Source organism: Ovis aries, chromosome 11, assembly GCF_016772045.2.
Source record: "Ovis aries strain OAR_USU_Benz2616 breed Rambouillet chromosome 11, ARS-UI_Ramb_v3.0, whole genome shotgun sequence".
Taxonomy (NCBI): Eukaryota; Metazoa; Chordata; class Mammalia; order Artiodactyla; family Bovidae; genus Ovis; species Ovis aries.
The window spans coordinates 61727926-61755382 of NC_056064.1; the positions used below are offsets into that span (position 1 = coordinate 61727926).

At 43.6% G+C, this 27457-nt stretch overlaps 1 protein-coding gene across 19 annotated transcripts in view; it reads right to left on the minus strand.

Annotated features, from left to right (window-relative positions):
• Positions 1 to 27457, minus strand: part of CEP112 (centrosomal protein 112) — a 313262-nt gene that overhangs the window by 255892 nt on the left and 29913 nt on the right. For 16 of the 19 annotated variants that reach the window (XM_060395898.1, XM_027973976.3, XM_042256535.2 and 13 more), the window contains 5 exons: positions 22083 to 22173; positions 19693 to 19770; positions 11280 to 11327; positions 10951 to 11028; positions 1736 to 1822 (listed from right to left, as the gene is read on the minus strand). In XM_060395898.1, the coding sequence (XP_060251881.1) occupies positions 1736 to 1822; positions 10951 to 11028; positions 11280 to 11327; positions 19693 to 19770; positions 22083 to 22173 (382 nt within the window). The remainder of the gene's footprint in view (positions 1 to 1735; positions 1823 to 10950; positions 11029 to 11279; positions 11328 to 19692; positions 19771 to 22082; positions 22174 to 27457) is intronic. The other 3 variants (XM_027973978.3, XM_027973977.3, XM_060395895.1) reach the window with 2 other exon arrangements.

Sequence of the window (27457 nt, forward strand, 5' to 3'; positions counted from 1 at the left end):
AATACTTTAAAAAAAAATTGGAGAAAAACCATGTATAGGAAAATTACCAAGCAGGGTAAAGAAATGTCTAACCAAGGGGGAAAAGGAAAACCCAACCGAGGCAGAAGTATGAACATCCACGTCTCATGGTTGAGGTATATTCCTGTTCACGCAAATTCAGGTTTTAAAAACAGGTTGTCACCACGTCTGGCCAAGTTCTTGTAATGCCAGCATCTTGCTTTACCTTTCATTGTTTTGGTCCCACCTCTAAGCACACTGATAAGTAAGTGAAGGAGCAGTTTGATTTCCATGTCCATGAAGAAGCAAAACAGGAAAACAGTGTGTGTGAAGAGATGACCAATTCCAATTTTATTCCTTCCCAATTCCTAATACGTAGAAAATGCCATACATGCAAACGGATGGATAACCTTGCAAAACCTGGCATGAGGCCAAAGATTTTATTTATATTTTACCTGGCATTTCAAACTAGTTGCACTGCTTTCTTTTTTCATGCAGAATTTATTTTAGAAGAGAAATTCCTGGAAAGGATCCTACTATTAAATGTTTTTCTTAGAATAGAGCTTTGCAACAGACATACCAGAAAGCCTATTTCAAACTCTATTACCATCATTTTTCCAAATATATTTCTATATTTATTTATATTACACATCAATATTTTAAATTTTCAATTTAGACATGTATTATGCTCTATTGAAATTACAGAATTATATTACTGAATCTCTAACATATTTATGATAGAGAACTGCTTTTATCTAACTTTTATATATCTAACTTTTTATAACTGCTTAACTCTAGTAAGAAGATAAAGTAATATTTGCCTTTAAAGTCTGAATGGAAAAGGAGAAAGTCAAAGGATTCAATGGTTTTCTCTAATTTTCAATCAGTGGTTTCCCTCTTGTTGCTTTGCAAGAAGGTGAGCCCAATACACGCCTGACTACACACTAATATATTTCCAGCCTTAAGAAAGCGGGGCGGGGCGGGAAGAAAGCAGGCCACGTGACGCTCCGGGCTCCGCTCCCTCTCTCCAACTCTGTCATCTCACTCTGGGGCGCAGCACCCCAGGCTTAGTTGTGAAACAGACAATGCCAAGTTTCCATTTGGACCCATTCTCATGAGTTTCAAACTCATATATTAAAATTACGCTTATATGTCACTACATTTTTTAAAGCAATACTAAAATGTAGTTATACAGTTATAAGGTATAAAAACTATAGATTGATGACTTTTGCTGTGCCCATTAAGAAGAAGAATTATACTTTAAAGTACAAATTGAAATACTGGAAGGCATAACTCCCAACGAGCTACTGAAAGGAAGCCAACATTGGCCTCACAGTGCACAGAGGCTACACCAAAGAGAACTAAGTTCAATATTTCTTTTTAAATTAGAAAGGAAACTGCAACTGCCAGAAGACCGAAAGATTCAGACCAAACAAACTCTAGCATCTGCAGCTGATGTTTCATCCCAGCTGCAATGAAAAGCAACGATAGAATGTAAAGGGCTGTAAGAAGGAATAAAGGAGAACTTTGACCATGTAAACCAGAAGGACTCACCTAAATACACTTTTTTAAGCAAATGAAGTTTAAAGATCAGCTTTGCTAGGATATCAATTTAGCAAGTCCCATTTATGTTAGACTCTCACATGCACATAAATATAATAAATGGATGGATGGTCACGAGACCTAGAATATTTCAAATACTCAATTCTAAAAAAATAATGAACTGTACACACCCTACCTTCTGAACATCAGCATCGTGTTTCTGCTGCAGTTTAAGTTTCTCTTCATGATATTTAGCTTCCATCAGCTTTGTTTTCATGTCCAACTTCAAGGAAAATATTTTAAAGATGTTATTAATTTACTTTTCCAGTTTTCAAAAGTACACAATTAAAATAAACTCCTGTATGAAAGACAGCATCATTTTCCACGTTCACCTTACAGTCCAGCAATCACACTGCCCACACTCATACACTGGGTGTACTCTGTGACCACCTCCAAGTTGACTAAAAGTCTTCTGAACAAGCCTCATGCTACAGGCTAAAGAACACAGACTCATCAGCGATGCTCAGCCCACGGCACTCCCCGAAAGGGTCACAGTGAAGCGACATTTTGCCAAGTCCTTGGCACCGAGTGGCACAGGCCAGGAGGGTCTCGGCATTTCTTCCTCTCTGCTCCCCTTGGGGCCCCACTAACGCCCCCACCTGGGCTGGGTGGGGGGCTGATGGGGCAGAGGGGATGCAGGCAACTGCAATGGACATGTTTTCTCAGAAGTGGCTTTCCCTCCACCCTCTCTTTCTTTCTGAAGGATGAGTAACCAAGACCTCAGGTGCAGAGACTGAAGCTGTGAGCTGCGGACAGACAGGCTGCCCACCAGCCGGGTCCCCCACGACGTGGCAGAGCAGCGCGCTGCCCACGCGCCCCACGCTGCCGTGCAAGTGCCAAGCAGACTCTGTTCTCTAAACTGCTACCCCCTCAGCAACATATAACTTTATCATGAATGTTTCACACACAGAAATACGTATTTTCTACACCTTGTCTTTCTCTCTGAACAATGTCTCATGGAAATCCCTCTAAAAACACTTGCTCCAGTTCTTATTCATTTTTTAAATAGTAGCAACTATTCCTTCATGAGGAGAAAATAAAATCTGTTCGCCTACTCTTCTCAATGCACAGTCACCTTCTTCTCGGCCCCCACTACACGCAACACTGCAAGGCATTCTCGCGTATGCACCCAGCGCACTTGGATTTCGCTTCCTACAGGGTGGGTTCTCAAAAGACATGGCAATGGCTCACATTATCTAGATATATTTTGCCCTCTGTTAAAGGCGAATTCACATTTCTGCTGGAAGAATAGACATCGCACTGCGACCCTAATGTGCGTGTCCCTGAAAACCACTGTGTGTTGGCCCCTTGTCACAGGTTTCGGTCAGTTCAGTTCAGTAGCTCAGTCGTGTCCGACTCTTTGCGACCCCGTGGACTGCAGCACGCCAGGCTTCCCTGTCCATCACCAACTCTTGCAGCTTGCTCAAACTCATGTCCATCGATGCCATCCAACCATCTCATCCCCTGCCGCCCCCTTCTCCTCCTGACTTCAATCTTTCCCAGCATCTGGGTCTTTTCCAATGAGTCAGTTCTTCGAATCAGGCGGCCAAAGTACTGGAGTTTCAGCTTGAGCATCAGTCCTTCCAATGAATATTCAGGTTATAAATACGTCACATCTTTGGGGCCTTCTGAATCTGGTCTTCTATGAAGGCCCTTTCACAGTTTCCACCCACATTCCTGTCTGTGGATCAGTAAAACCTGGTATGCGGGTTTTATTTATTATCTATTAATTTAATGCATGTATATACATTCACAGTCTGTCTCTAATAGTTTCCCCAAATCGATTATTTTTCTATTGATTTTTTCTTATATGTTTTTTAACCTTACAAATTCTTTATGTCACTTGAGTCCACTATTTCTATCATTTCTTTTACTGAGTTTGGAAAGGCTTTTGGGTAAGAAAGACCTGATGCCAAGATTTTTGTTGTTTTGAAACTTTCTGTCTGGGTGTTAATAGGTTAAGTTTTAGGTGCATCCGGAATTTTTATTTTTGTTTTTAGAGGAAAGGACCCAAGTTTACTTTCTTTCAAGTAACTGAAAGGTTGTACCAGCATCATTCATTAAACAAGTCTTTTCTCAACGTACTGACAATGAACTTTGTCACTGTGTTTTTAGTTTTAAGGGGATTTAACTTTTTTTCCTTGAAATGTTCTTGGTTCTAACTGTGTTGTGTCTGTCTCATAAAAGCAGTTGAAAAGAGCACCCCCCTCTATTCTCAGAGGATCTGTGTAATATGTGATACTGGAACACAGTTCTTCCTTAAACGTTTCCTCACATAAACACGTGGTTGTAAAGGAGAGTGTGTTAGTCCCCTTCCTCATACCTGTAGATATTCCTTCTAAGTTAGCCAGCACTCACAAGTGCTAAGTTTCCTAAGTTACACGGACTTAGTAAGTGGACGCAAGCTTTTCACTATCACAGTAGGTCTGCTGGTCCGTCCTGAACTTGGAACGGCTCTTCTACCATGTCTGATCCTGTAACATCATGCATTACTCGTTTGGAAAACATCAGTTCAATGAGGTGCAGAGATTTCCAAATATTGAACATTTCATTACATAATATCAAAACCTCACACTGGTTAATATTATCACCAATCTCATCGGAAAAGTCTTAGTATTGGAAAGTCCTCAAGCTCACAGTGACTGATACAGGGTTGCCAAAATTCTAATTTGTATTAAAAGGTCAAATTCTATCATTAGCAGTAAATATGGTCAGTGGTTTTGCTTAAAGTGACAGGCTCCATTTGTTCACTTTCCAGACAATGTCTCCCAATAACCACGTCTGAATAACCGTATTTTGCCGCTCAGTCATTCTATCAAGTGGAAATGGCCTCCCGTAAGCAGGAGCTACTGCAGTCCATCGCTGAGGAAGCCCTGGGGCGTTCCTTCTGGTGCTCCGGCTCTTGCCTGAATACGCACCCTAAGCCCTCTAGGCACCGTTCTGCTTCGTCACTCAGCTAGCCAGACGGTGTGTATGTGAGTTACAAGAGTTCGTAAAATTAATAATTTTCTACTTGCTTCACTGAGAACATTCTTAAGTGAGATTGGTAATTTTCTCCCTGGGAGCATGTGGCAATGAAGAACACGCCGACTGGTGCCATCTGGTGCCACTGCCTTGATGTGGGTGAGAACAGAGTTTTACCCAACACTCTGTGTGCAAAGTCAATGCAAATTTAAGTACAGTAAAAAAAAAAAATTAATTATTGCAAAAATAATTTTGACCTCATGACCTCATGGATCTTAGGGATCACAGGGTTCACGGCCCCACACTCTGAGAACCACTGCCCTGAAGAAACTCTTGTGCATAAGTGTCAGGAGACACGCACAAGATTGTTCACAGGGCTACTGTTTGTAAAAGTAAAAGATTAGAATAGATTCATCGACACAATGGCAAGAAAGTGTGGCAGATTCATTTGATAGAAAGTACCGTAAATGAAGCCAACTACAGTTGAATGCCTAACAAACAGGAGTGCTACCCACATACTACTGAGTAGAAGAGTTTAGTTTTATTTAAAGGAAGTTTAAAATCCACCAAACAAAGGTATTTTCACTCTTAAGAAGGCAGGCATTGGTAGCAAAGTCAACTTAAAGAGCAAAGGAGGCAAACGACGAGAGCCTGAGGACGGCAGTTATTGTTGGGGAGGTGGACGAGAAGGTGGACGGCAGGCGGCTGGCGTCTAGGTCAGGATCTAACCCTTGCCTGCATGTGGTCCATGATGGTTTTCCTTTGAATAATTATCACATCTTGTAAGACTGTGAGTCTCTGAATGCTCTATTCATAAGAAATGCTTTAAAGTACAAATTCCTCCATTTATTGCATCAATGACTGTAGATTTTGTCATTTGGATTTATTTAAATTCGACATTTTACTAGGAGTTCGCAAAAGGAAAAAATGCCTAAGTGGCATTACGTGTGAGAAAGAAGCAAGGCAGCCTTTCAGGCAATGGGTGGGAACGTTCACTGTGGGTGGAGGTAAAGTTCAAAGGAAATACTCTATTTTATTTCACGAAAAGGGCAATTTCTACCATCTGTTCTCTGAAAACTGATGGTTGCTCTGAAAACTGATCTCCTCTCGTTGTGTTCTCTTCTTTCATTTTCAGTGACAACGGTTTTCCAAATGTCTTAATCTATATCAGAAATCTTTTCTAAGGATACTAAAAAACTAAAAAAAAGAAGCACACTGCTTGGTGGTGCTCAAGGTCACACAGTCCTGTGATGCGGATATCACAGGAAATGTGTTAATAATTACAAAGGCAGACAAGTCCAAGCATGTTTGTGAATGACAGGCTAAGGTGAAAATACAGGGTCACAGTCACCAAACATGTCTTCCCATAATGCCAGATACGTTGAACAAAATTTCTAATCTTAAAATAATGTATATATGTGTTTTTTCCAATCAAAAGAAAACTACAACAGCTCTTCAACTCTATTAAAACAATACTGTGAATATTACTCATTTTACATCTAAGGTATTTTCTACACAATTACACACTTAAAATGGAAGTTGCGTTTTATAAAGTTTAATTTCCAAAGGCTAATTAAAGATTTCAGAACTCACCAAAGCATCAACAGAATTAAATCATTTATTAAATGCAGACAAACTCTGTGATCTATAGCGAACTTCATGCCACTCGGTTCTTTCCACACTTGCTGCATTCCTTAAGCACTCAGCCTCCTAAGTTTTTACTTTATAACAGTAAGAACTGATTAATCTAGATTATCGTCACTACTCAGAGTAAAGCCCTGTGAAATGGACCTGAGATTTAAATACAAAGAAGAGATTTTAAAAGAGACAAAAATATGAATTAATTTTTTCATAATCTTGGAATAAGAAATCTTTCTACACAATACAAAAGCCTAAAGCCATAGAGAAAAGGCTGATAGAGCCACCTACTGAAAAGAAAACTTCTATACGTTTAAAAAAAAGGCAGAAATAAATCAAAAGACATAAAGAGAAAAATACCTGTAAGATACGTGACAGAGACCTGAGTTCCTTAATATACAAACTGCTGACGAATCACAAGGAAGACAAGCAGACTAACAAAAATAAGGAAAGGCACAATAAAGGACAGTTCACAAAAGCGAAATTAAAAAGACAGTGGAGTGAGTGAAGTCGCTTGGTCGTGTCTGACTCTTTGTGACCCCATGGACTGTAGCCTATCAGGCACCTCCGTCCATGGGATTTTCCAGGCAAGAGTGCTGGAGTGGATTGCCATTGCCCTTTCCAGGGGATCCTCCCGACCCAGGGATCAAACCTGGGTCTCCCGCATTGCAGGCAGACGCTTTACCGTCCGAGCCACCAGGGAGGCCCCAAAAAGACAGCAGACAGGCACAAACATGCTCATTCTCACATCATAAAAGCAATGCAAATATTAAAACAAGATACTACTTTTTGTCTCACAGATAATCAAAAATGTTTATGATTCAGTGCTGCTGATTAAATGGGGAGGCAGACCTGCTCACGCACTGTTGGTGCGAGTGTAAACAGACGAGACCTACAGCACTCACCCACTCAGAGCACGCAACTGGGTGTCTGTGAGCACACCAGAGAATCACACAGCATCACCCCAGCCTAGCTTAGGGCGCTTTCGTTACTCCAGAAAGGAGCACTCACGCCCACTGGCCATCAGCCTCCACTCGCCCACGCCTACAGCCCGAGGCAGACACAGCATCCTTTTAAGGGCGATCTGTCAATATCAATAAAAAATGGAAACGTGCAACCCTGAGCAACTAGAGTTCACAGAATTTATGGTCTAAGAATAAGCGCGGAATACATACAACTGTACACAGGGACATTCTTGAAACACGGCTGCTTGTAGCAAAATATCCTTCATAACCTACATCCCTCGGAAGCAATCTCCAGCGATAAAACATGGGCCACCAATAAGACTAAGCACAGAGCAACTATTTAAGAGGATTAAGCCATGGTGCCGATATAGAAGTCATCAGGGTTGTGTTTGAATTTAAAAAGCAAAATGAAGCAATATGCAGAGTGTGATCTAGTATATTATTTGTATTTTTTAACTTTTAAAGAGAATACATATTAAATTTTTATCAATGATTACCTTGAAGAGTGATCAGATGTTGTGAAAATAAATATTACTATTTAATTTTAATATTTACTACTTAATTTTAAAATAAACATAACTCAAACAAAACTATTTCTTATTTTTACAACATGACCCAGCAACAGCGAAAGCATTTTTGGATGAGAACACAAATAAGACACCTCAGGGTTGTCCAACCTGGGTGTGCAAGAGTCTGCTGAATTTCAAAACAGAAAAGCCACCACCCTCGGGCCCACAAGTAAGCGTCTAAGAAAAGTGACTTCAGCCAGGGGACGTAAGACCATCCTTCTAAAATGACGAAATGCATCACAGCGTAGCTAGGCATTTAAGCGTAGGGAAAAGTCTAAGTTAGAAAACTATCTCTGGAAAACCAGCAAAAATAGTAAAGCAGGATTGATATTTTCTTGTTTTTAACTCTTTTTTTTTTCAAATGGACTTTTAAAATTTATCCACCTATTCAGGCACCATTCTAGAAAGAGTGGGGGGAGGTGCACAAATACAATGAGGCTACAGTAGATGGATGGGAAGCTGACACAAACCTGTGACCGTCAGAGACTAGGACAGCACGCAGAGGTGAGCGCCGTGCAGAGCGCAGCAGCCGGAGACGGGCCCTGGACGCCCGGCCCCCGCAGCGGCCGGAGCCGGGGCGCCGGGTCTCCCGTCGGGAGGGCAACGAGGCAGCGCATCAGGCAGAGCCACACCAGGTTCAGCAGAGAGACGCACACGGGGCTCAGGAGCACCGACAAAGCCCGGATAGCTTTCTATTAATGATTAATAGTTTCTATTTCAAAAATGAAAATATTAAAAGAAAAACTGTCCTAAAACTGAAAAAAGCTTTTAAAAATCCATGCTCTGTATTTAAAATACAATTAGTATCTCTATATTTACAAAGGCAATCTAAACTGCCACTTTCCTCAGCATTCCAGTGGCTCCTAATTGCCTCTGCCTTCTTACATTCATTCTCATTTTTGCATATGACACATTCTTTACTTGTATCTTAAAATCACATACAATTTTCACAAGACTTCCAAGTATTAATTTTTATTTTAGAGGTTAAATTTTTTATGTTACTATACTTACAAAAATCCATCATTTCAATTTTACCATGTAAGACATAGTTCATTACCCCATACAAATATTTGAATGCATATAAAGATAGAGATATGAGGATTTTTTTTCCAGAATTATTTATATTAGTGAAAACTCAATCTCAATACCTAACAGTAGGGATACGTCAAATTAACTGGGGATAATTCCATAATATAGACTATAATCCAGCCATTGGAAATAAATGCTTGGACAGCAAGAAGGTCAAAGCAGTGAGTCCTAAAGGGCATCAGCCCTGAATATTCACTGGAAGGACTGATGCTGAAACTGAAACGCCAGTGCTTTGGCCACCTGATGCCAACAGCCAAGTCCCTGGAAAGACCCTGATGCTGGGAAAGGCTGAAGGCAGACAGAAGAGGGCGAGGTGGCTGGATGGCATCACCAGCTCAATCGACGTGAGCTGGAGCACACCCCTGGAGAAAACGAGAGACAGAGAGGACAGGTGTGCTGCAGTCCCCGGGGGCATGAAGAGTCAGACACAGCTTAGCAACCGAACAACAACTTTCTGGAGAAAGCCAGAGAGAGAATTCACAATATTTGCTTGTAGCCAAGAATAGGCAGGAATGTGTTCTGATGTTACTAAATTTTACATGTAAAGATGTATGTATCTCATGTTAAACATATATGAGAAATAAAAGAATAGACATCAAAAATAAATAAATGCTTAGGAACAATATTTAGTAGCATAAAATACTCAAGTTATACAAAAAATACTCAAGTTATATCATCTCAATTTTCTAAAGAAAAAATAACATGTATTCTGTAGAATATGTTTAAAAAAGAGTCAAAGTCAACACAATGCTGCTTTTTCATTTCCATATATTAAATGCCTAGGGGATTTTATTTCCTCCTTTACATATGTCTGTATTCTACAAAATTTCTTCCCCCTCTGGGCAATAAAAATCCTTTATTTTTCTTTATTTTATTTAATTTTACAAAATTTATTTAATAAACACCCAAAATTATTTTATAGTCACAGATACTACTTTAAAAGAGACTTAAGTTCTCACACTGAAGCAACTCAGCCAGCATATACTCTTAAATATTTTAGGAGAAAAAAAAAAAGACCAAAAATTTCACCCGAAATAGTCAGAAACGACTATGTAACTACACAAAGGGTTATTTTAGGCAAAGCATGCACTGGGTGTATTTTAAGATATGCTGTAAGTCGATGTTTACATGCAAACTTCTCAGTGACCCCACAAATATTTTTACCAGTATACCAAAAAGAAAACCAAAAACGTAAGGGTACAGAAAAAAAAAAAAAAGCCATACACATTTAGAAATGAATCTCTGGTGCAACACAGGATACTTTTAAGTATCCTCTCTTTCAACACATATGTGGGGAACACTGGTATGCTCAGCCCTAACCCAAGGTGTAACCATAAAGAATAGGAATACTGTGTCACGAAAGACCAGAGAAATTTTCAAAAAGACAGGAGGGAACTATTCCATGGTAAGCAGTCTGAACAGTAAAAGGGAAAATGGTTGGTAATGACTTGGAATGATGTGTAAAAACAAGTGACAATTTCTTAAAAGGAAAGAAAAAATTTCAGAACAAGAATTTCAAAGAAGGTCCATCTGAATATAAGTATTGTCCTCAAAGAGTTTTTATGGAATGCAACATCTTTTCACTTCAACAGGCTTTTTTAAAAGCGCTAGCAGTGCGGCAAGAAACGAACGCCTGCCGGCCTCCAGTGCGCGCTCTAAAGGGGCCTCTGAATCACTGAGGTCGGCAGCCATCACTCCAGCAGCTGCAGCTGAAAGGCGTGGGGGAGAACTGGAAGGCTAGCACCGCCCTACGCACGCTGCTGACACCGTGCACCCAGCTGGTAACGGGTGAGAACCTGCTGCCCAGCACAGGGACCCCGCCTCAGTGCTCTGCGGCGGCCTAGACGGGAAGGAGCCCAAAAGAGAGGGGCCGTGTGCGCATGCGCACCTGGGAATCCCTCTGCTCTGCAGCAGAAAGGAACGGGCCCTCCAGAGCAGCGATGCTCCAGTGTCAGTGAAAACACGACGGGAGCCCTGCCTTCACCTGCACCAGGATTCTGTATTTGCACCAACGGCCTCTTCCTACCAGGCATCCGTTACTCTGACTAGGACCTGAAAACCCGTGCTACACAAAACATGAAAACTGCGTGCGCAGGTTAGACAGGCCAGAAACACCGCGGTCCTACCTCTTTCTCATGCATGCGGGAGAATAACTGGTCATCGTGGAGACTGCTGGATTTTCTCAGGCTGAATTTCGGAGTCATCTGTTGAATGAGGAAGAGCCATTCAATAGTTGTTCAGGCCTGGTGTAGCCAAAAGTAAACTAAGCTGCCTGAACTTCATGCCCAAATAACAGAAACACTGGAGGAAAAAAAGTGATTGATTCACTTCCAAGTGATAGGATTAACAAGAGGCTATGCTTCAGAATGTGGACTGGCATTACTTTCTGTAAACAACTAAACAATGATTTTAAGACATCTGCCCACAGGGAAAGCGCAGGGCAATTCTCACCTACCAGAGTAACTGGGATGGGCTTCTGTCTCAGGTATCGAGGGTTTTCTATCTGAAATTTTTAAAATACAGACATTAATATTTGAGCATTAATTAGACTATAATGGAAATGGTTTCCATATGTCTTAATGTTTAGCATGTTTCTTAGAATGCGTACTGCATGATATATTTCTAGTGGCCCACTAACAAGTAAAACGTGAAGCGTAAGTGCCTTGGCATACGCAAACACCCGTGAGTGATCCTCGCACAGCCAAGGCCCCGGCCTCCCCCTACTCCTGCTCACCCCACAGTTCACCCCCAGGTCCTGAAGGACTCTCGTCACCTGGACACGGCAGGCCTCCTGCGCCTCTGCCGCTGCCCACCCCGCTCCAGTCCCCGTAAGCACGCACCTAGCATCCTTCAAGTCTCAGTTTTATCATTAAACCCCCAGGCAGATTTGGAAATCTGAATGACATAAGCATATGAAGGCACGCTGAAACTATTTAGGACTATGAAAAATGTAAAGTAATACCACAGGAGACGGTATTTCACAGCCACCAGAGAGGCACGCATTAACAATTTGACACACAGTTATAGAAAACAAACTTACGGGTCACCAGGGGGTCCCTGGTGGCTCGGAGGTTAAAGCATCTGCCTGCAATGCGGGAGATCTGAGTTCGATCCCTGGGTGGGGAAGATCCCCTGGAGAAGGAAATGGTAACCACCCACTCCAGTGTTCTTGCCTGGAGAATCCCATGGATGGAGGAGCCTGCTGGGCTACAGTCCACGGGGTCACAAAGAGTCGGACACAACTGAGGGACTTCACTTCACTTAGGGGGTCTGGGGGAAAAGGGTAAATCGGGAGACCGGAGTTGACATAGAGACACCCCTATATATAAAATATGCAGCTCGCTTGGTAAAGGATCTGCCTGCAACGCAGGAGACCCAGGCTTGATTCCTGGATCGCAAAGATCTGCTGGAGAAGGAAATGGCAACCCCCGACAGTGCTCTCGCCTGCAGAATGCCATGGACAGAGGAGCCTGGCAGGCTACACAGACCATGGGGTCGCAAGAGTCAGACATGACTTAGCAACTAAATCACATCACATATACAAACAGACAAATAATAACAACCTACGATACAGCACAGGGGATTCTCCTCCAGACTCTGCAATGACCCAGATGGGGAAAGAGTCTTAAAAAGAGTGGGTACATGTGTAGGTGTGATGGATCCCCTTGCTATACAGCAGAAAGTGATGCAACTGTGCAAATCAAGTAGACAAAAAAATTTTAAATAGATCAGTTCAGTTCAGCTGCTCAGTCATGTCCAACTCTTTGTGGCCCCATGGCCTACAGCACGACAGGCTTCCCCATCCATCACCAACTCCTGGAGCTTGCTCAAATTCATGCCCATCAAGTCGGTGATGCCATCCAACCATCTCATCCTCTGTCGTCCCCTTCTCTTCCCTCCTTCAATATTTCCCAGCATCAAGGTCTTTTCCAATGAGTCAGTTCTTTGCATCAGATAGCCAAAGTATTGGAGCTTCAGCTTCAGCATCAGCCCTTCCAATATTCAGGACTGATTTCCTTGAGGTTTGACTGACTTGATCTCCTTGCAGTCCACGGAAAACTCAAGAGTCTTCTCCAACACCACAGTTCAAAAGCATCAATTCTTCGGCACTCAGCTTTCCTTATGGTCAAGCTCTCACGTCCATATATGACCACTGGAAAAACCATAGCCTTGACTAGACGGACCTTTGTTGGCAAAGTAATGTCTCTGCTTTTTAACATGCTGTCTAGGTTGGTCATAGCTTTTCTTCCAAGGAGCAAGTGTCTTTTAATTTCATGGCTGCAGTCACCATCCACAGTGATTTTGGAGCCCCCCCAAATAAAGTCTGACACTGTTCCCACTGTTTCCCCATCTATTTCCCATGAAGTGATGGAACCAAGTGCCATGATCTTCGTTTTCTGAATGTTGAGTTTTAAGCCAACTTTTTCACTCTCCTCTTTCACTTTCATCAAGAGGCTTTTTAGCTCCTCTTCACTTTCTGCCATACGGGTGGTGTCATCTGTGTATCTGAGGTTATCGATATTTTTCCTGGCAATCTTGATTCCAGCTTGTGCTTCTTCTAGCCTGGCATTTCACATAATGTACTCTGCATATAAGTTAAATAAGCAGGGTGACAATATGCAGCCTTGATGTACTCCTTTCCCGATTTGGAACCAGTCCGTTGTTCCATGTCCAGTTCTAACTGTTGCTTCTTGACCTGCATACAGATTTCTCAAGAGGCAGGTCAGGTGGTCTGGCATTCACATATCTTTAGGAATTTTCCACGTTTGTTGTGATCTACACAGTCAAAGGCTCTGGCATAGTCAATAAATGAGTTTTTAAATAAATAAATAAGTTTTAAGAAATAAATTAAGGTAAAAAACAAAAATTAAAAATTTGATGATAAAAGTGTTGCAAATGTGGGGCCTACTGTTGGGTATATGACTTAGTACATTTACTTTGGGAAACATTATTGAATAAAGATAATAATAAAGTCTAGTTAAATATCATACCAGAGAAAAAGGCATAGCCTTTAGTAAACAACATGGTACTATATATACACAGCTTTTTGAAAAATAGAGGCAGCCAATTTCCAGCAGGCAGCAAAGTACACTCAATAAATATTTATTGTCTGAAGGTATATATATGAAAAGTAAGTAACCATTCTCTATTTTTGGAATGGAGAAAACCAGCATAGAAATTAGTCCTTCAAAGACACATGCACATAAAACCCTAATTCATGAAGCAGAATTAAATACAAGGGGAAAAATAAAGGAAGAGAAAAACAGAGAATTCTCAAAGATGCTCAAGCTCTAATTAAGCTTAAAATTTAAACCCAAAAGCCAAGAAAACCATTTGTGACTTATTTTTACCCAGCTCTACATTTATAAGCAGAGTACAAAATATTGGCTTAGCTAATTACAAAGTAGCCTTTCAACTATGCAGAAATAACTCCTATTTCATCTTCTTCATCTTTAAAAACCATTACATACAGAAGTTAAGGGCTCATCGTGTTATCATAAATTTCCTCTCTCGAGTTGACAAAAAGTCTACTTGAATATTTGAAAGCAACGCTGTAAACAAGCACAGATCTTCTGTTGTTCTTACTAATTTACAGTGCATTGTCTCATAGCCACTTTTAACACATGATGAGAATTACTCATAGGAGAGCATGTTCTTGAGTCTGTCTGAGGGAAATAAGCAATCTATTTTCTGACTTTATAACCGCAGCCAGATGTGCTTTGAAGCTGAATGTCCCCACTCTGTAATCCACAAGTAACGGGACTTGCGGAGCTCTGTGAACAGTCTTAACGCTGCCTTTCTTCACGCTCTCCCAGAAGCCTTCTTGTCCTCTCACGATACCTCACGAAAGGACACCACGGTCAGGAACACCCAAAATGGAAGATAGAAAGAGCTGATGGGAAGCGCTGAAGTCTAACAAAATGGTATACAGACAGTAATGCCAAAACTAATTGAGTTCCAATGGCATGAATAAATCACACAACAGAATGTTTCGTGTTCGAAAAACAAGTAGAATCACAATGATAAATAAACAGTAATTTAAACTAGACATGGAGACAGACATCTGAATGCTCTCTCATGAAAACTGCCTTTTGACGCTTTGTTTAGTTTTTTAGCAGAATAATTTTTTTCAAATTATTCAGGATTTGGTCAAACTGACCTCTTCATAGACTAATATTGATCAAAGAGAGATGTTCCAATGTTTCAGAGAAATAGAAAGACATTTTATCTGGTATTTCAGCCATCCTAGAGGAAAGGACATTCTAAGGCACTCTATCACTAGCAGCACAACCAGACTTAACTGTTCTTACAGTCAGAGAACCCGTCAGGAGAACGGCCAAGCCTCTTTCTAGAGCATAAAATAAATTCAGTCACCAGTGTCGCTCATGCTCCAAAACAATGCTCTTACTGTGAGTCGATGTTTTAGAAATTGAAAAATGTTTTCCACAGAAAAAAATACAATACTACAAATTGGTTTACTCACATTTCAACATTTAATGAGCACAAATAAAATACAGATAAGAGACACCATCCACCGCCACACGGAGACGCAAACAAGCCAAAGGGCAGAATGGAAAGGGACGCGCACCATCGTGATTTGGGAGGCAAAAAGCGTGCAGTGCAGCGGTTAGAGAAGAGGCCCCTCAGTAACCGAGAGCGTCAGGTGGACGCGTAAGGGCGCAAGTCTTTACTTCCTGTCTTACGACACAGCCTACGATCGCCTCCGGGCGGCATGCGGCTCTAAGCAGAAAAAGTAAACGACAGAGGTGCTGCAGACGACATGGGAGAACAGCTTCAGGAACTCAAGACAGCCAAACCCCTTACACAGACACAGAAAGCGTGTCCATGAGACGGAGTCGTGGGGAGATGAACCACGTGAAAATCTAAACTTTCCGGGACCTCCCTGGTGGCCCAGTGGCTAACACTGCACTCCCAAAGCAGGGGCAGGGGGTCAGCCCCCAGTCAGGGACCCACATCCCACGCGCTGCAACCAAGAGTCCGCCTGCCTGAGCCGAAACTCGGAGCCCTGTGCACCCAGATGAACAAATAAAAAATTAAAAAAAAATTAGTTCCTGTTCATCAAAGACACCAGTAAGAGAATGGGGGAAAGCAACAAAGTGGAAGAAACTGGTTACGAGACTAAATTCCGAAAGGACTCATCCAGAATAGATACAAAGCTCTTACATATTGGCAAGAAAAAGGCAGACAAGCCCAACAGGAGAACGCGCCAAGTCCCCCGTCAGCACTGCTCCCTGGCAGGCTACCCAAACTGTACTGGAGGGACTATCAACGTATTAAGAGGGCTCGGACTTCATCAGTCACCAGGAAAATGCATGTTCAGTCCACACGTGCACTGTCACTAGCCGCTGCAGAGAATGGCTCAGTTGCATACTTTAAAGGAAAACTGTTAATACCTGGCACCTCCAGGCGCCGAGAGAAAGCGAGGGGTGAGCGCGGCGCAGCCGCGTCAGATGAGGACATGCACGGGCGCCGTCCAGCCCGACGGGCGTTCACAGCACCGCGCGCACCGTCACCTTGCGCCCACCCTCGCGGAGCCCACGCCCCGCTCCTCCACCTGGACTCCCCGGCGGGTCAGCTCGGCACACTTCCCCCGGCCCCCACGCTCCTTACCCGGGGTTCCGGGACTTGCAGGTGCCCCTGGCCCTGGACAGGAGGTCCGGCCAGGGGCCCTGCCCTCCAGGGGGGCCGCAGGGCTAGGGGTGCTGTCCACCCTCCCGCTGACCATCCTGTCCTGCGAGGTCTCCAGGACATGAGTTCTCCAGAACAGAACAGAACACAATGTTCTCTCGCCCATTCTGCAGAGACCTGACCTCAGGGGGTCACCTAAAGTGTACCCACTGTTTGCTCCTGGTGGAAGCAAGCCTCCACAGTCAGCACAGAGGCCCCGGTGGGGACGGGCTGGGGGCGGTGACCCGTGCAAGGCCCAAGAGAACCTCCTCCTCCAGATCCCACAGTCCTCCTCAGGAAAAAAAGAAAAGAAGTTTATATAAAGACTGTCGTGAATGAAATGTATATAAGATGGGTTAACAAAGCAAAAAAGCTCCCCCAAAGCTAAAGGTTAAAAAGGCTAGAGAGTAATAATAATAAAAAATAATAATACAGGAGAAAAACTTAACAGCTAGGTTTAGGAAGTAAATCTCTACTTGAGTCATATATTCACAGGGAAAACATTAAAACACTCCTGGGAAAAGAAAGAATATAACTGGGGGAAATGTATTTTTTCAACAAAAACTAGAAAATTCAAAATCTGGAACTTCTAATGCATCCGAAAATAGGTGTTGACAGGCATGCCAGCAACATGAAACAATGAGCCCTTGGTATAGAGCACAAAAATTAACCAGCTATTAACTGATCATTCAGAGGAAGAAAGAAGGAAAAGTTCGCCACACATTGTCACACAAAACTAAACTCAAAGCAAAACCTAAGCTCTTTAATACACTGGATATTTACATTATTTCACTGTGATCAAGAGATATCGTTGAACCTGATTAATGCATCCATACTATAAATATATAAAAATGCGGGACTTTATTTCACAGTTAGTACATTCTTTGAACAATAAAAATGTGAAACAAGATCCCAGGCGGCCCTAGTTTTAAGGCAGTACCTCAAAATATTTTAGATTTTTATCTTAATTTTATTATACAAATGAAAAGTTTAATCCTCTGACCAGTTAAACATTCATGAAAAGTACTGCGTGTGCCACGGAAGGCCCCTCAGAAGTTGCGCACGGCCCAGGGCAGAGGCCGATTCAGAAGCATGTCGCAGAACGTCCTCCTCCGCTTCTGCTCTCCAAGGCCTCCTCGCTCCTCTCCCGCACCAGTAACGCAGGACTCATCCCAGGGACAGCTTCCCCGACCCCATCAAATTTGGAAATGGTTTTCTTTTGACCCATTCCCCTCTCGTTATCAATGCTATTTCTCTCTTCTCCTTCATGAACATACCTTCCAATGACCCACTCAAATCCCCTCTGACCCTCTGACGGTGGCCACTGAGTCCCAGTTTGAAGTCTCTAAAGACAGAGCTGCTCCAGGCTCTGGGTGCGGCCCACCACGTCCAGCATGTGGCTGCAAAACAGGACTGCAGCCCTGGAAACCACAGAGGTGAAAACTCGAAGCTCCCCGATTACTCGCCAACGCCAGCAGTCTACGATAAAAGGGCGAAACCCTGAAATGATCCCCCCATCAGACAACCAGGTGGCCGACAGCGAGCCAACCCTCCCATTTTCCTGGAACCAAAGCTTTGGATGCCCTCCTGTTAGGCCCGCCAGGCAGTCACTAAGCATTCTTTATTCTCTTTGAAATGTGTTCCTTTTCCATCTCTCCCATGCTTGGAGTCACGGCAAGGTGGAGCCCCACACCCGACTGCTCCCTCTCTCCATTTTGATACACATCCAACACAGCCTTCATACCACCACCCGCTCCGCCTCCCTAAAGCACTGCCTTCATCAAAGGTCATTATTAACAAGAAGGGTTTCAGGGTTTTTATAAAAATGACAGTCCCTGATGTAGGCGAAGAAGTAAACCATGAACAGTCCTGTAGACTTCCGCTTGGAAACAGACTGGGGCACGCCTCACGCAGGGCAACGCCCAAGGCCTGCCATGACCTGAGGTGAAGGTGAAGGTGAAGGTGAACTCGCTCAGTTGTGCGTGGCTCTCCGCGACCCCGTGGACTGTAACCTACTAGGCTTCTCCGTCCATGGGATTCTCCAGGCAAGAATGCTGGAGCGGGGTGCCATTTCCTTCTCCAGGGGCTCTTCCCGACCCAGGGATCGAACCCGGGTCTCCCGCATTGGAGGCAGACGCTTTACCCTCTGCGCCGCCAGGGAAGCCAACATAACCAAAGAAAGCAGCCAAATAGGAACAAAGGGCTCTTTCACGGAAGTCTGGTGCAGCTGCTCCTTCTATCAGCAATGAACTGGGAGCAACGCACATAGCCAAATACCAGAATGCTCAAGCGAGGAATGAACCATCCACTCAGAAGAAAATCGGTGCTACCGTCAACAGGCACGCTGACAGAACTACTGTGACCCGTCCCGAATTTAAAGCAGCACGTGACAAACTAGCAGCCATAATTCGACCCCAATTCCGTGTAATGTTTGATTTTATAAAGACATGCAGAAAAAATAGGGAAACAACAAGATGTCAATACATCTCTCAGCATATCTGACTTTCTGTATTTTTCCAATTACAAATTATTTTTATAGTAATAAAGTTGGGTTTTAAAAATGGAGTAAACCCCTTTCCACTTCCTGAAAGCATTAAACAGCGTGTATGTAAAGTGGAAGCGGACTAACCTCAGAGCCCACGACTCTCTCCAATCTACAAGCTCCACTTCTGCCTTAGCATTCAAGCTCCAACAGGCCCCAGCCTGGCAGCTCTGCCCGCGGCCCCCTGAGTCCCGCCCTGCCCGCCTTTCTTCATGCCTCCTTCGGCCTTAAGTTCCTGGCCCCTTTCCCTCCACCCTCCAAGCACACTGGCACCCCGGCCTCTGCAAATGAAAACTGTTGTCCGCAATGGCGGTTCATGCCTGAAGTCTGCCAGAGAGCTTTCCACCCACGTTTCTGGGTAACTCATTCTGGTATTCAATCATATACTGTCTGAAACTGTATTTAACTGTTTCATGTGCGTATCTCTTGTCTCTCCAACAAGAAAGCCAGCTTGTCGCGCACAGGGACCATTCATGCTTCTCCTTCCCGTCCCCCAAGTCCTTCCCAGCGCTCACCCAGGACTAAATGTCTAACAATGGTAAGAGTGACTGTTTAGAATTAAATCAGTTCAGATGTTTCCAAACACAAAATGATTCTGCCACATCAACATACATTCATTAAACAAATGCTTTTTTACCCCAAGATTCCAACTATTAAGGCGAGTTTCCATGTCGCTGTCATCCAAAGAAAGAGTAGATTTTTTCAAATGGATATCCTGGAACACAAAAAAGAAAAATAAAATAGAATGAAAACAAAAGACAGAATGGAGGAAAGAAGGGCAGGGGGGAGGGAGGGAGGGAAAAATAACAGAGGAAAGGCGGGAAGGAGGGCAGGAGGGAGGAAAGAAATAACAGGAAAGGCGGGAAGGAGGGCGGGGTAGGGAGGGAGAAAACAGGACCAAATGCGTGTTGCTCAGAGTCCTGAGTGTCCACGCGTGTTCTGGTTAATGCTGCACCACCCTTGGAGGAAACGACTCAGAGGAAAGGATGCTACAGCTGAGCTAGTTCTCAGTTCCAAGGGATGACTGTTTATTGCAGCTGCTTAAGGCTATGAGACTCCTTCACAATATACTCACATTAACTAGATTTCAAAAAAAATCAAAAGAATATTTTTAAAAAATAATCCAAACTCTTTAACTTCTTTTACAAAAAGTTTTAATTGAGGTGTACCATAGTAGTTTTAAAGGCAGGAAGAGGAACACTTGAAAAGATGAATTACTTACTCTCGTTAAAATGAGTTAACAGAGAAGTTTGGGTTGATGTCCAAGAAGCTCTTTGTTCTTAAATTGTTTCTCATTATACACCGAACAGAAAGAGAAATAAGCCTTGGATTCACATCATGAAAATGTAATCATGGTAATTCTCAACTTTGTTTAAAAATTAAAACTCCATGCTCTTTTCCCTGCTGTATAATTTTTTATATTCCACATTTATCAAATCAGATTAAAATCATAATTAACTGAGGAAAGCCAAAGATCTGTGTCCAGAAATGGACAATGATCTGAAAGCCCAAAAACTTAGGAAGGTAAGTTGTTTGTATAAAATAATACTGTATCTGTTACAGTACAGCTAAAAAATTTATTTTATGTAAATTTAATTTGTTGGTATAGCACTTTCATGCTTTTAGAAAGCCTTGCGCACATGTACCAAGTCACTCCAGTCGTGTCTAGCTCTTCACAGCCCTATGGACTGCGGCCTGCCAAGCTGCTCTGTCCACGGGGTTCTCCAGGCACGAACACTGGAGTGGGTCACCATTTCCTTCTCCAGAGGATCTTCCTGACCCAGGGATCCAACCAGTGTCTCCCACATCTGCTGCACTGGCAGGAGGGTTCCTTACCACTAGCTCCACCTGGGAAGCTCCTAGAAAACCTCGCTGCTGCTGCTGCTGCTGCTGCTAAGTCGCTTCAGTCGTGTCCAACTCTGTGCAACCCCACAGATGGCAGCCCACCAGGCTCCTCTGTCCCTGGGATTCTCCAGGCGAGAATACTGGAGTGGGCTGCCATTTTCTTTTCCGGAGAGCCTCATTACTAACAAATCAATCTATCTATGGTCATTTGCATTATCTGAAGTAACGAAAATACACTAAAACCTCCTTGGTATTTTACTAGTTTAAATCTAGGAATTAACTAGAAACTAATTTAGAAACTAATTTAAAATTTACAAATTTCTATTGAACAAAATGTTGGGTTTACTATTTATACTGTATTAAAATTCATTATTGCCTTTACATGTGGTCCCTTGCTTTTTGAATGCTTGTGTGTGTGAATGAGAATATCTTTTAAAATGTACCTCCCTTGTTTATTTTGAATAATATGATGATTAATAATAAACTCACAAAAATTTAAAATGTGTTCCTCTTTATATCAAGATGCTTATTAAAGTTCCAAGCTGGAATTTCCCATCACTGGAGAAAACGGAAGGAATTATGGGCAGAACAAACATACTGAGAAAGTCACGCATCACGCATGGCTTGCTTGTAAATAAAGGCTCAAAACCCCCGGCAAGCAGAACTGTGCAAGGACGGAGGCAAGCAGGCAACATCCTTCTCTTCATGAAGCTCACTAGCTCCACGCTCAAACAGTATCTGTGCTGAGTCTACCATGCAAGAGAGGTATTCACATTTCAGGATGTGAACGGTCCACTTTCACCGGGAAATGTCTGCTACTTCACTACAAACCAGTCCCACTTCCTAAGGTTATGACCACTCTGTCTAGTCATTTTTATATGTACACAGAGAAAGGGGAAAAAAATAACCACAAAATGATGTTTTTCAAAGTTATTGTTCAGTGCCCAGGAAAAATGACAGACGGACGGACACGATGCCCCGAACGTCAGGGAAAGCAGGAGGAACACGGCCATGTGCCCAACACGCCCCTTCTTTGAAATCAGGGTGCCCACCAAAACCATCAGACTGTTTACTGTTTGTCAGGAGCCATAGGAATTTAACAGCATGAGACTAAAAACATGCGGAGGTATTTTAAAACAAGAAGAAAACAAACAGAAAAGCAAGAGTGAAATCTGATCTTACACAATCCTTTGGGGTAATAATCTGTCCATCTTCTCTGTGGGTTGGACTCATAGACTGTGATCTGGTTTGGAATTTCGCAATGCATTGTTCCCTATTAAGAGACCAAAATAGTTACAGTCAGAACTGGGGGAATTCAGAGGACATGAGGGCATTAAAATCTAGGACTACCATGTTTTTTTTCTTTTGGAAATGAGATGGTTGTTTATATTAACAGTGATATTTCAATAGCAAAGGAAAAAGAGATACAGACAATAACCACTTGTATCTCACATTTTGCTTCAATTAGGTCACAAAGCAAATAAAATGTCACCTAAATGTCACATGCTCTCTTACAAACAAATGCTGTTGTCAAGTGGGACTATAATAAACCACAGGTATTCCCCCTTTTTCTAAGAGTGGGGAGAGAAAACTTAAAGCATATCCTCTCAAAGAAGATAGTTGTTTTAAAAGGTTAGCAAGTCTTGCTGGATTCATGTTTCACGTTAAGATGAAGTCTTAAGACACATAAATAACAAAACTTCCATGTAGCTCAAAGTCTGAAAATTCCAAACCATGTCAGAAACCACGGCTAAATCAAAGCCCTGAACTTAAGATCATGCCATGCTAATAGTCCAGGTAAAATGTGATGAGCACAGCATGAACAGGAAAATGGTTTAAGCTTCCAGAGGAATCTGAACAAAAAAGATTTTCCTCCAATATAAAATATCCCAAATATACAAAGTGCCATTCTCCATATTCCACTTCAGCCTGGAGTCTCCCGTATATTTTTATTCCAGCTACTTCAGCGAAAGCTCCATGATGACAATATTTGTTCTCTGAACGGCTCCTTCAGGAGACACAAAATGAAAATGAGCCATCACTGAATGAGCCAAAGCCACTGACTTTCAGCTTCCAGCCACATCAGGATTTCCCTCCTGAGCTGTGGGCCATACTAAGCCTTTCCGAAAGACAGAATTGTAGCTCAGAAAGACAAGGTCGAGATGAATGTGGGTTTTGGTAGTTAACACGGACAGAATAACATTCCTTAGACCAGCTACTGGGTAATTTAGAATGTCTGAAAAAAAGCTGTTTTCAAGAGAGCTGTGGACTTTTTATACCCTTAATCAATAGTCCAGATATCTGAACACTTAAGAATAAATGAGAAAAAGAAATAGTGACATTTTGAGGATAATCGCATCCGTCAGTGCGCCTGAGCTGATAAGAAGCTCTTCAAACTTAGTATGTGGCAGAGACACACCAGGTGTTGGCTGCACGCTCAGAACAGATTAAACAATCATAAAAAGAGCTCTGCTAGAAATCTGGAAAAAATGCTTAACTATTAAAAGTCATTCTCACAGAAAATACTCCTGAAAAAGAGGCTGAAACACTCATCTGTCTATCACACAGGGCGCACACACAGGCCAGCATGGCCTCGCGAGTCGCGGGCACCGTCCTGGGCCGCCCCGGCTCTCTCCCTCCCAGCGAACTTGCCAGGGGGGCGGCGTCCTCGCCCCGCCCTGCCCTGCCCCTTCCAGTCGCCCTGCAGGTGCTGAGCGCGGGGTCAGCGGAGCAGAGCCCTGACGGTCCCCACCCCGCCTCCGTGGGCGGCTGCACGCGGCCCCTCCCCGCAGCCCCACCGCGCTCCAGCCGCCCCGCGCCGCCCCGACCGTGCCGGCCTCTGAGCCGGAAGCCAGGCGGCTTGGCCACAGCTCTTCCGCAGGCTCTTCTTCCTCTGCCGCCCTGATCCCTGAGCTCTGTCCAGCCTCATCTATTTTTCCGTCACGGGCTTCCCTGCTCAACTCGGTGTGTACCATTCGTTTCCACATCACAAAGGGAAACTGGTCACCAGTCTTCATCTCCAGTCCAACCTGTTCTGCTGGCCTCCGAGCCCGCGACACACACACACTGAACAGCCCTCCTTGCAATCGAGACTGCGTGCGCTCCAGTCCCCGCTGCAGCCAAGCGAGGCGGAGAGACCGCGCACGCCAGCCCCTGCCGAGGCCCTCGAGCCGAACAAGACGGGCGCCGGTGTCACTGCTGAGACCCACGCAGGACACCAACAGGGGTTCCAGTTCTTGCTACGGATAATGACGCCAGACGGAAACACAACTAACTGCTCCTCTGAGCTGCAGCGGTCCCAGAGATGGGGCCAAGGTCACGGAGATGCAGCTGGAGGTCACGGTGAGCAGGGGCACCGAGGGCAGCAGGCAGAGCTTCGCCCCCGCTTACCCCGCAGGTGCAGGCCGCCCCCCGGAGGAGCCGCTCGCGGTGCTCGCGGAGACCGCCCCAGCGGGCAGGGGCCGCGCGCAGAGGCGCCAGGCTTCCTGCGGGGATGCCGGAAGAGGGGCCGCCAACGCAGAAAGCCAGACGTCAGCCTGCCGGGGAGGTCCCCGCCCGGAGAGCGCCACCTTAGTCCTCTGAAGCGCTAAGAGTGCGGCAAATGCAAAGCCTTCCCCTGCCGCTTCTTCCCGAGGCCAGCGTTGTTAGTCACGAAGTCATGTCCAGTTCCTTGCGACCCCAGGGACTGTAGCCCGCCAGACTCTTCTGTCCATGGGAGTTCCCAGGCAAGAGTACTGGAGTGGGGTGCCATCTCCTTCTCCAGGGGATCTTCCCGACCCAGGGATTGAACCCGGGTCTCCTCTATTGCAGGCGGATTCTTTACCATCTGAGCCACCAGGGAAATGTAAAATATGTCAGCAGAAATCCAGAAGCACCCTCCCAGCACCTTTGTTTATTCCAGACACTACAGAATCACAGACTTGTCACTATAAAGAGATAAGTAATGAGATGTAAGATTTAAAACTCTAAAAAAGGTCTAATTCAATGTTCTTCTGCTAAAGAAACATAATATACATAGAAAGTTTCTAAAAAGTCTTCTTAATTTGTTCTCCGTGATTCAACTAGACATTTCAGATAGAAAAGGAAATAAACAATCTGTGACCATAAAAATGTGCTTAAAAATAAAAAACATGATTACCAAATTTTAAAACCACAATGTAAGAGAATGACAGATTAAATACAGCATAAAAATCAAACCAGCAAATTAGAAAACTAGTCAAGAAATATTCTGAGAACAGATAAAAAATAAAGGAATGAATATAATAAGTGAAAATGTAAGAGATAAAGAAGATAAATTCAAAATTTCTTACATGAAAATAATATAAATTCCAGAAGGCTTAAATATAAACAGAAACTAGGAAAATAGTAATTCAAGAAATGGCAGTGACAATGCCAGTTAAACCTGCATTTTAACTGGAGAAGAGCCTAAAGGAATAACCTAGGACATTTCTTTTAGCTCAGACAAAAATGCAAAAAAAAAAAAAAAAAAAAAGTACTGCCATGCTATCGCCAAAAAAGACCACAAATAAATGTTGGTGAGGATGTGGAAAAAAGGAAAACCTAATACCCTGTTGATGGGTATGTAAGTTAGTGGAGCCACTACTGAAAACTGTAAGGAAGTTTCTCAGAAAACTAAAAATAGAGCTACCATCAGTTCAGTTCAGTCGCTCAGTCGTGTCTGACTCTTTGCGACCCCATGAATCGCAGCACGCCCAGGCCTCCCTGTCCATCACCACCTCCCAGGGTTCACTCAACTCACATCCATCAAGTCGGTGATGCCATCCAGCCATCTCATCCTTGGTAGTCCCCTTCTCCTCCTGCCCCCAATCCCTTCCAGCATCAGAGTCTTTCCCAATGAGTCAACTCTTCGCATGAGGTGGCCAAAGTACTGGAGTTTCAGCTTTAGCATCATTCCTTCCAAAGAAATCCCAGGGCTGATCTCCTTGCAATCCAAGGGACTCTCAAGAGTCTTCTCCAACACCACAGTTCAAAAGCATCAATTCTTCAGTGCTCAGCTTTCTTCACAGTCCAACTCTCACATCCATACATGACTACTGGAAAAACCATAGCCTTGACTAGATGGACCTTTGTTGGCAAAGTAATGTCTCTGCTTTTCAATATGCTATCTAGGTTGGCCATAACTTTTCTTCCTAGGATCAAGTGTCTTTTAATTTCATGGCTGCAGTCACCATCTGCAGTGATTTTGGAGCCCCCAAAAATAAAGTCTGACACTGTTTCCACTGTTTCCCCATCTATTTCCCATGAAGTGATGGGACCAGATGCCATGATCTTCGTTTTCTGAACTACCATATGATCCAGCAATTTCACTCCTGGGTATATATGCAAAGAAGATGAAACATACTAATTCAAAAAGACACATGCATCCCAATGTTCATCAGTTCAGTTTCAGTTCACTCACTCAGCTGTGTTCAACTCTGCGACCCCTTGGACTGCAGCACACCAGGCCTCCCTGTCCATCAGCAACTCCTGGAGTTTACTCAAACTCATGTCCATTGAGTCAATGATGCCATCCAACCATCTGATCCTGTGTCATCCCCTTCTCCTCCCGCCTTCAAACTTTCCCAGCATCAGGGTCTCTTCAAATGTTCACAGCCCCTGGCAAATGCCATTCGACGTTCTGCCTCTCTGAATTTACACTTCATTCATGTAAGTGGATCAGACAGGATTCCTCATGTTAGGACCGGCTCTTCCGCCCTAGCATAACAACTTCGAAGCTCGCCCATGCTGCAACACGGGTCAGAATCCCCTTCTTTGCAAGGCCCAGTATTACATGCCATGTTTGTCTGTGCACTCCTCCACTGGTGGCTCCCTGGGTGCTTCCATCGTCTGCCTGCCGCAAATCATGGTGCTATGCACACGTGTGTGCAAATGCCTGTGCAGGCCCCTGTTTTCAGTTAGTCAGGATATACGCCCAGAAGTGCGGGTTCTGGATGACGTGGTTATTCTAACTTTCTTGATGAACTGCCAATGATGCTCACCTACAGCTACACTGTTTCACATTCCCACCCACACTGCACAAGGGCCCAGTGTCTCCACATCCTTGCCAAACACGTAGTTTGCTCTTTTGTTTTGTAGTAGACATCCTAATAGATGTAAGGTTTTGGTTTGCATTTCCAGAATGATTAGCGATCATTTCTTTGCCGAAATGTCTGTTCAAGTCCTTTGCTCATTTTTCAATCAGGTTGTTTGTTTTTATTGTTGCTGAATTGCGAGACTTCTTACATATTCAGGATCGCAGTCACCTTTTCAGACAGGTGATTTGTAAATACGTTCTCCCGTTCCATGGGCTGCCCTTTCACTCTGCTGACTGTCCCTTGATGCACAAAAGGTTTTAAGTTGGAGGTAGTCCAACTTATCTAGGGCCTTTGGGGTTGCTGGCTGTGCTTTCGGTACATATCCAATAAATCAATGCCGACTTCACTGTCATGAAGCTTCCTTCGTATTTTCCTCTAAGAGTTCTGCAGTCTTAGGTTTTGCCTTTAGGTATTCAATCCACTTTGCATTAGATTCTGTATGTGAAAAGGGAGAGTCCAGCT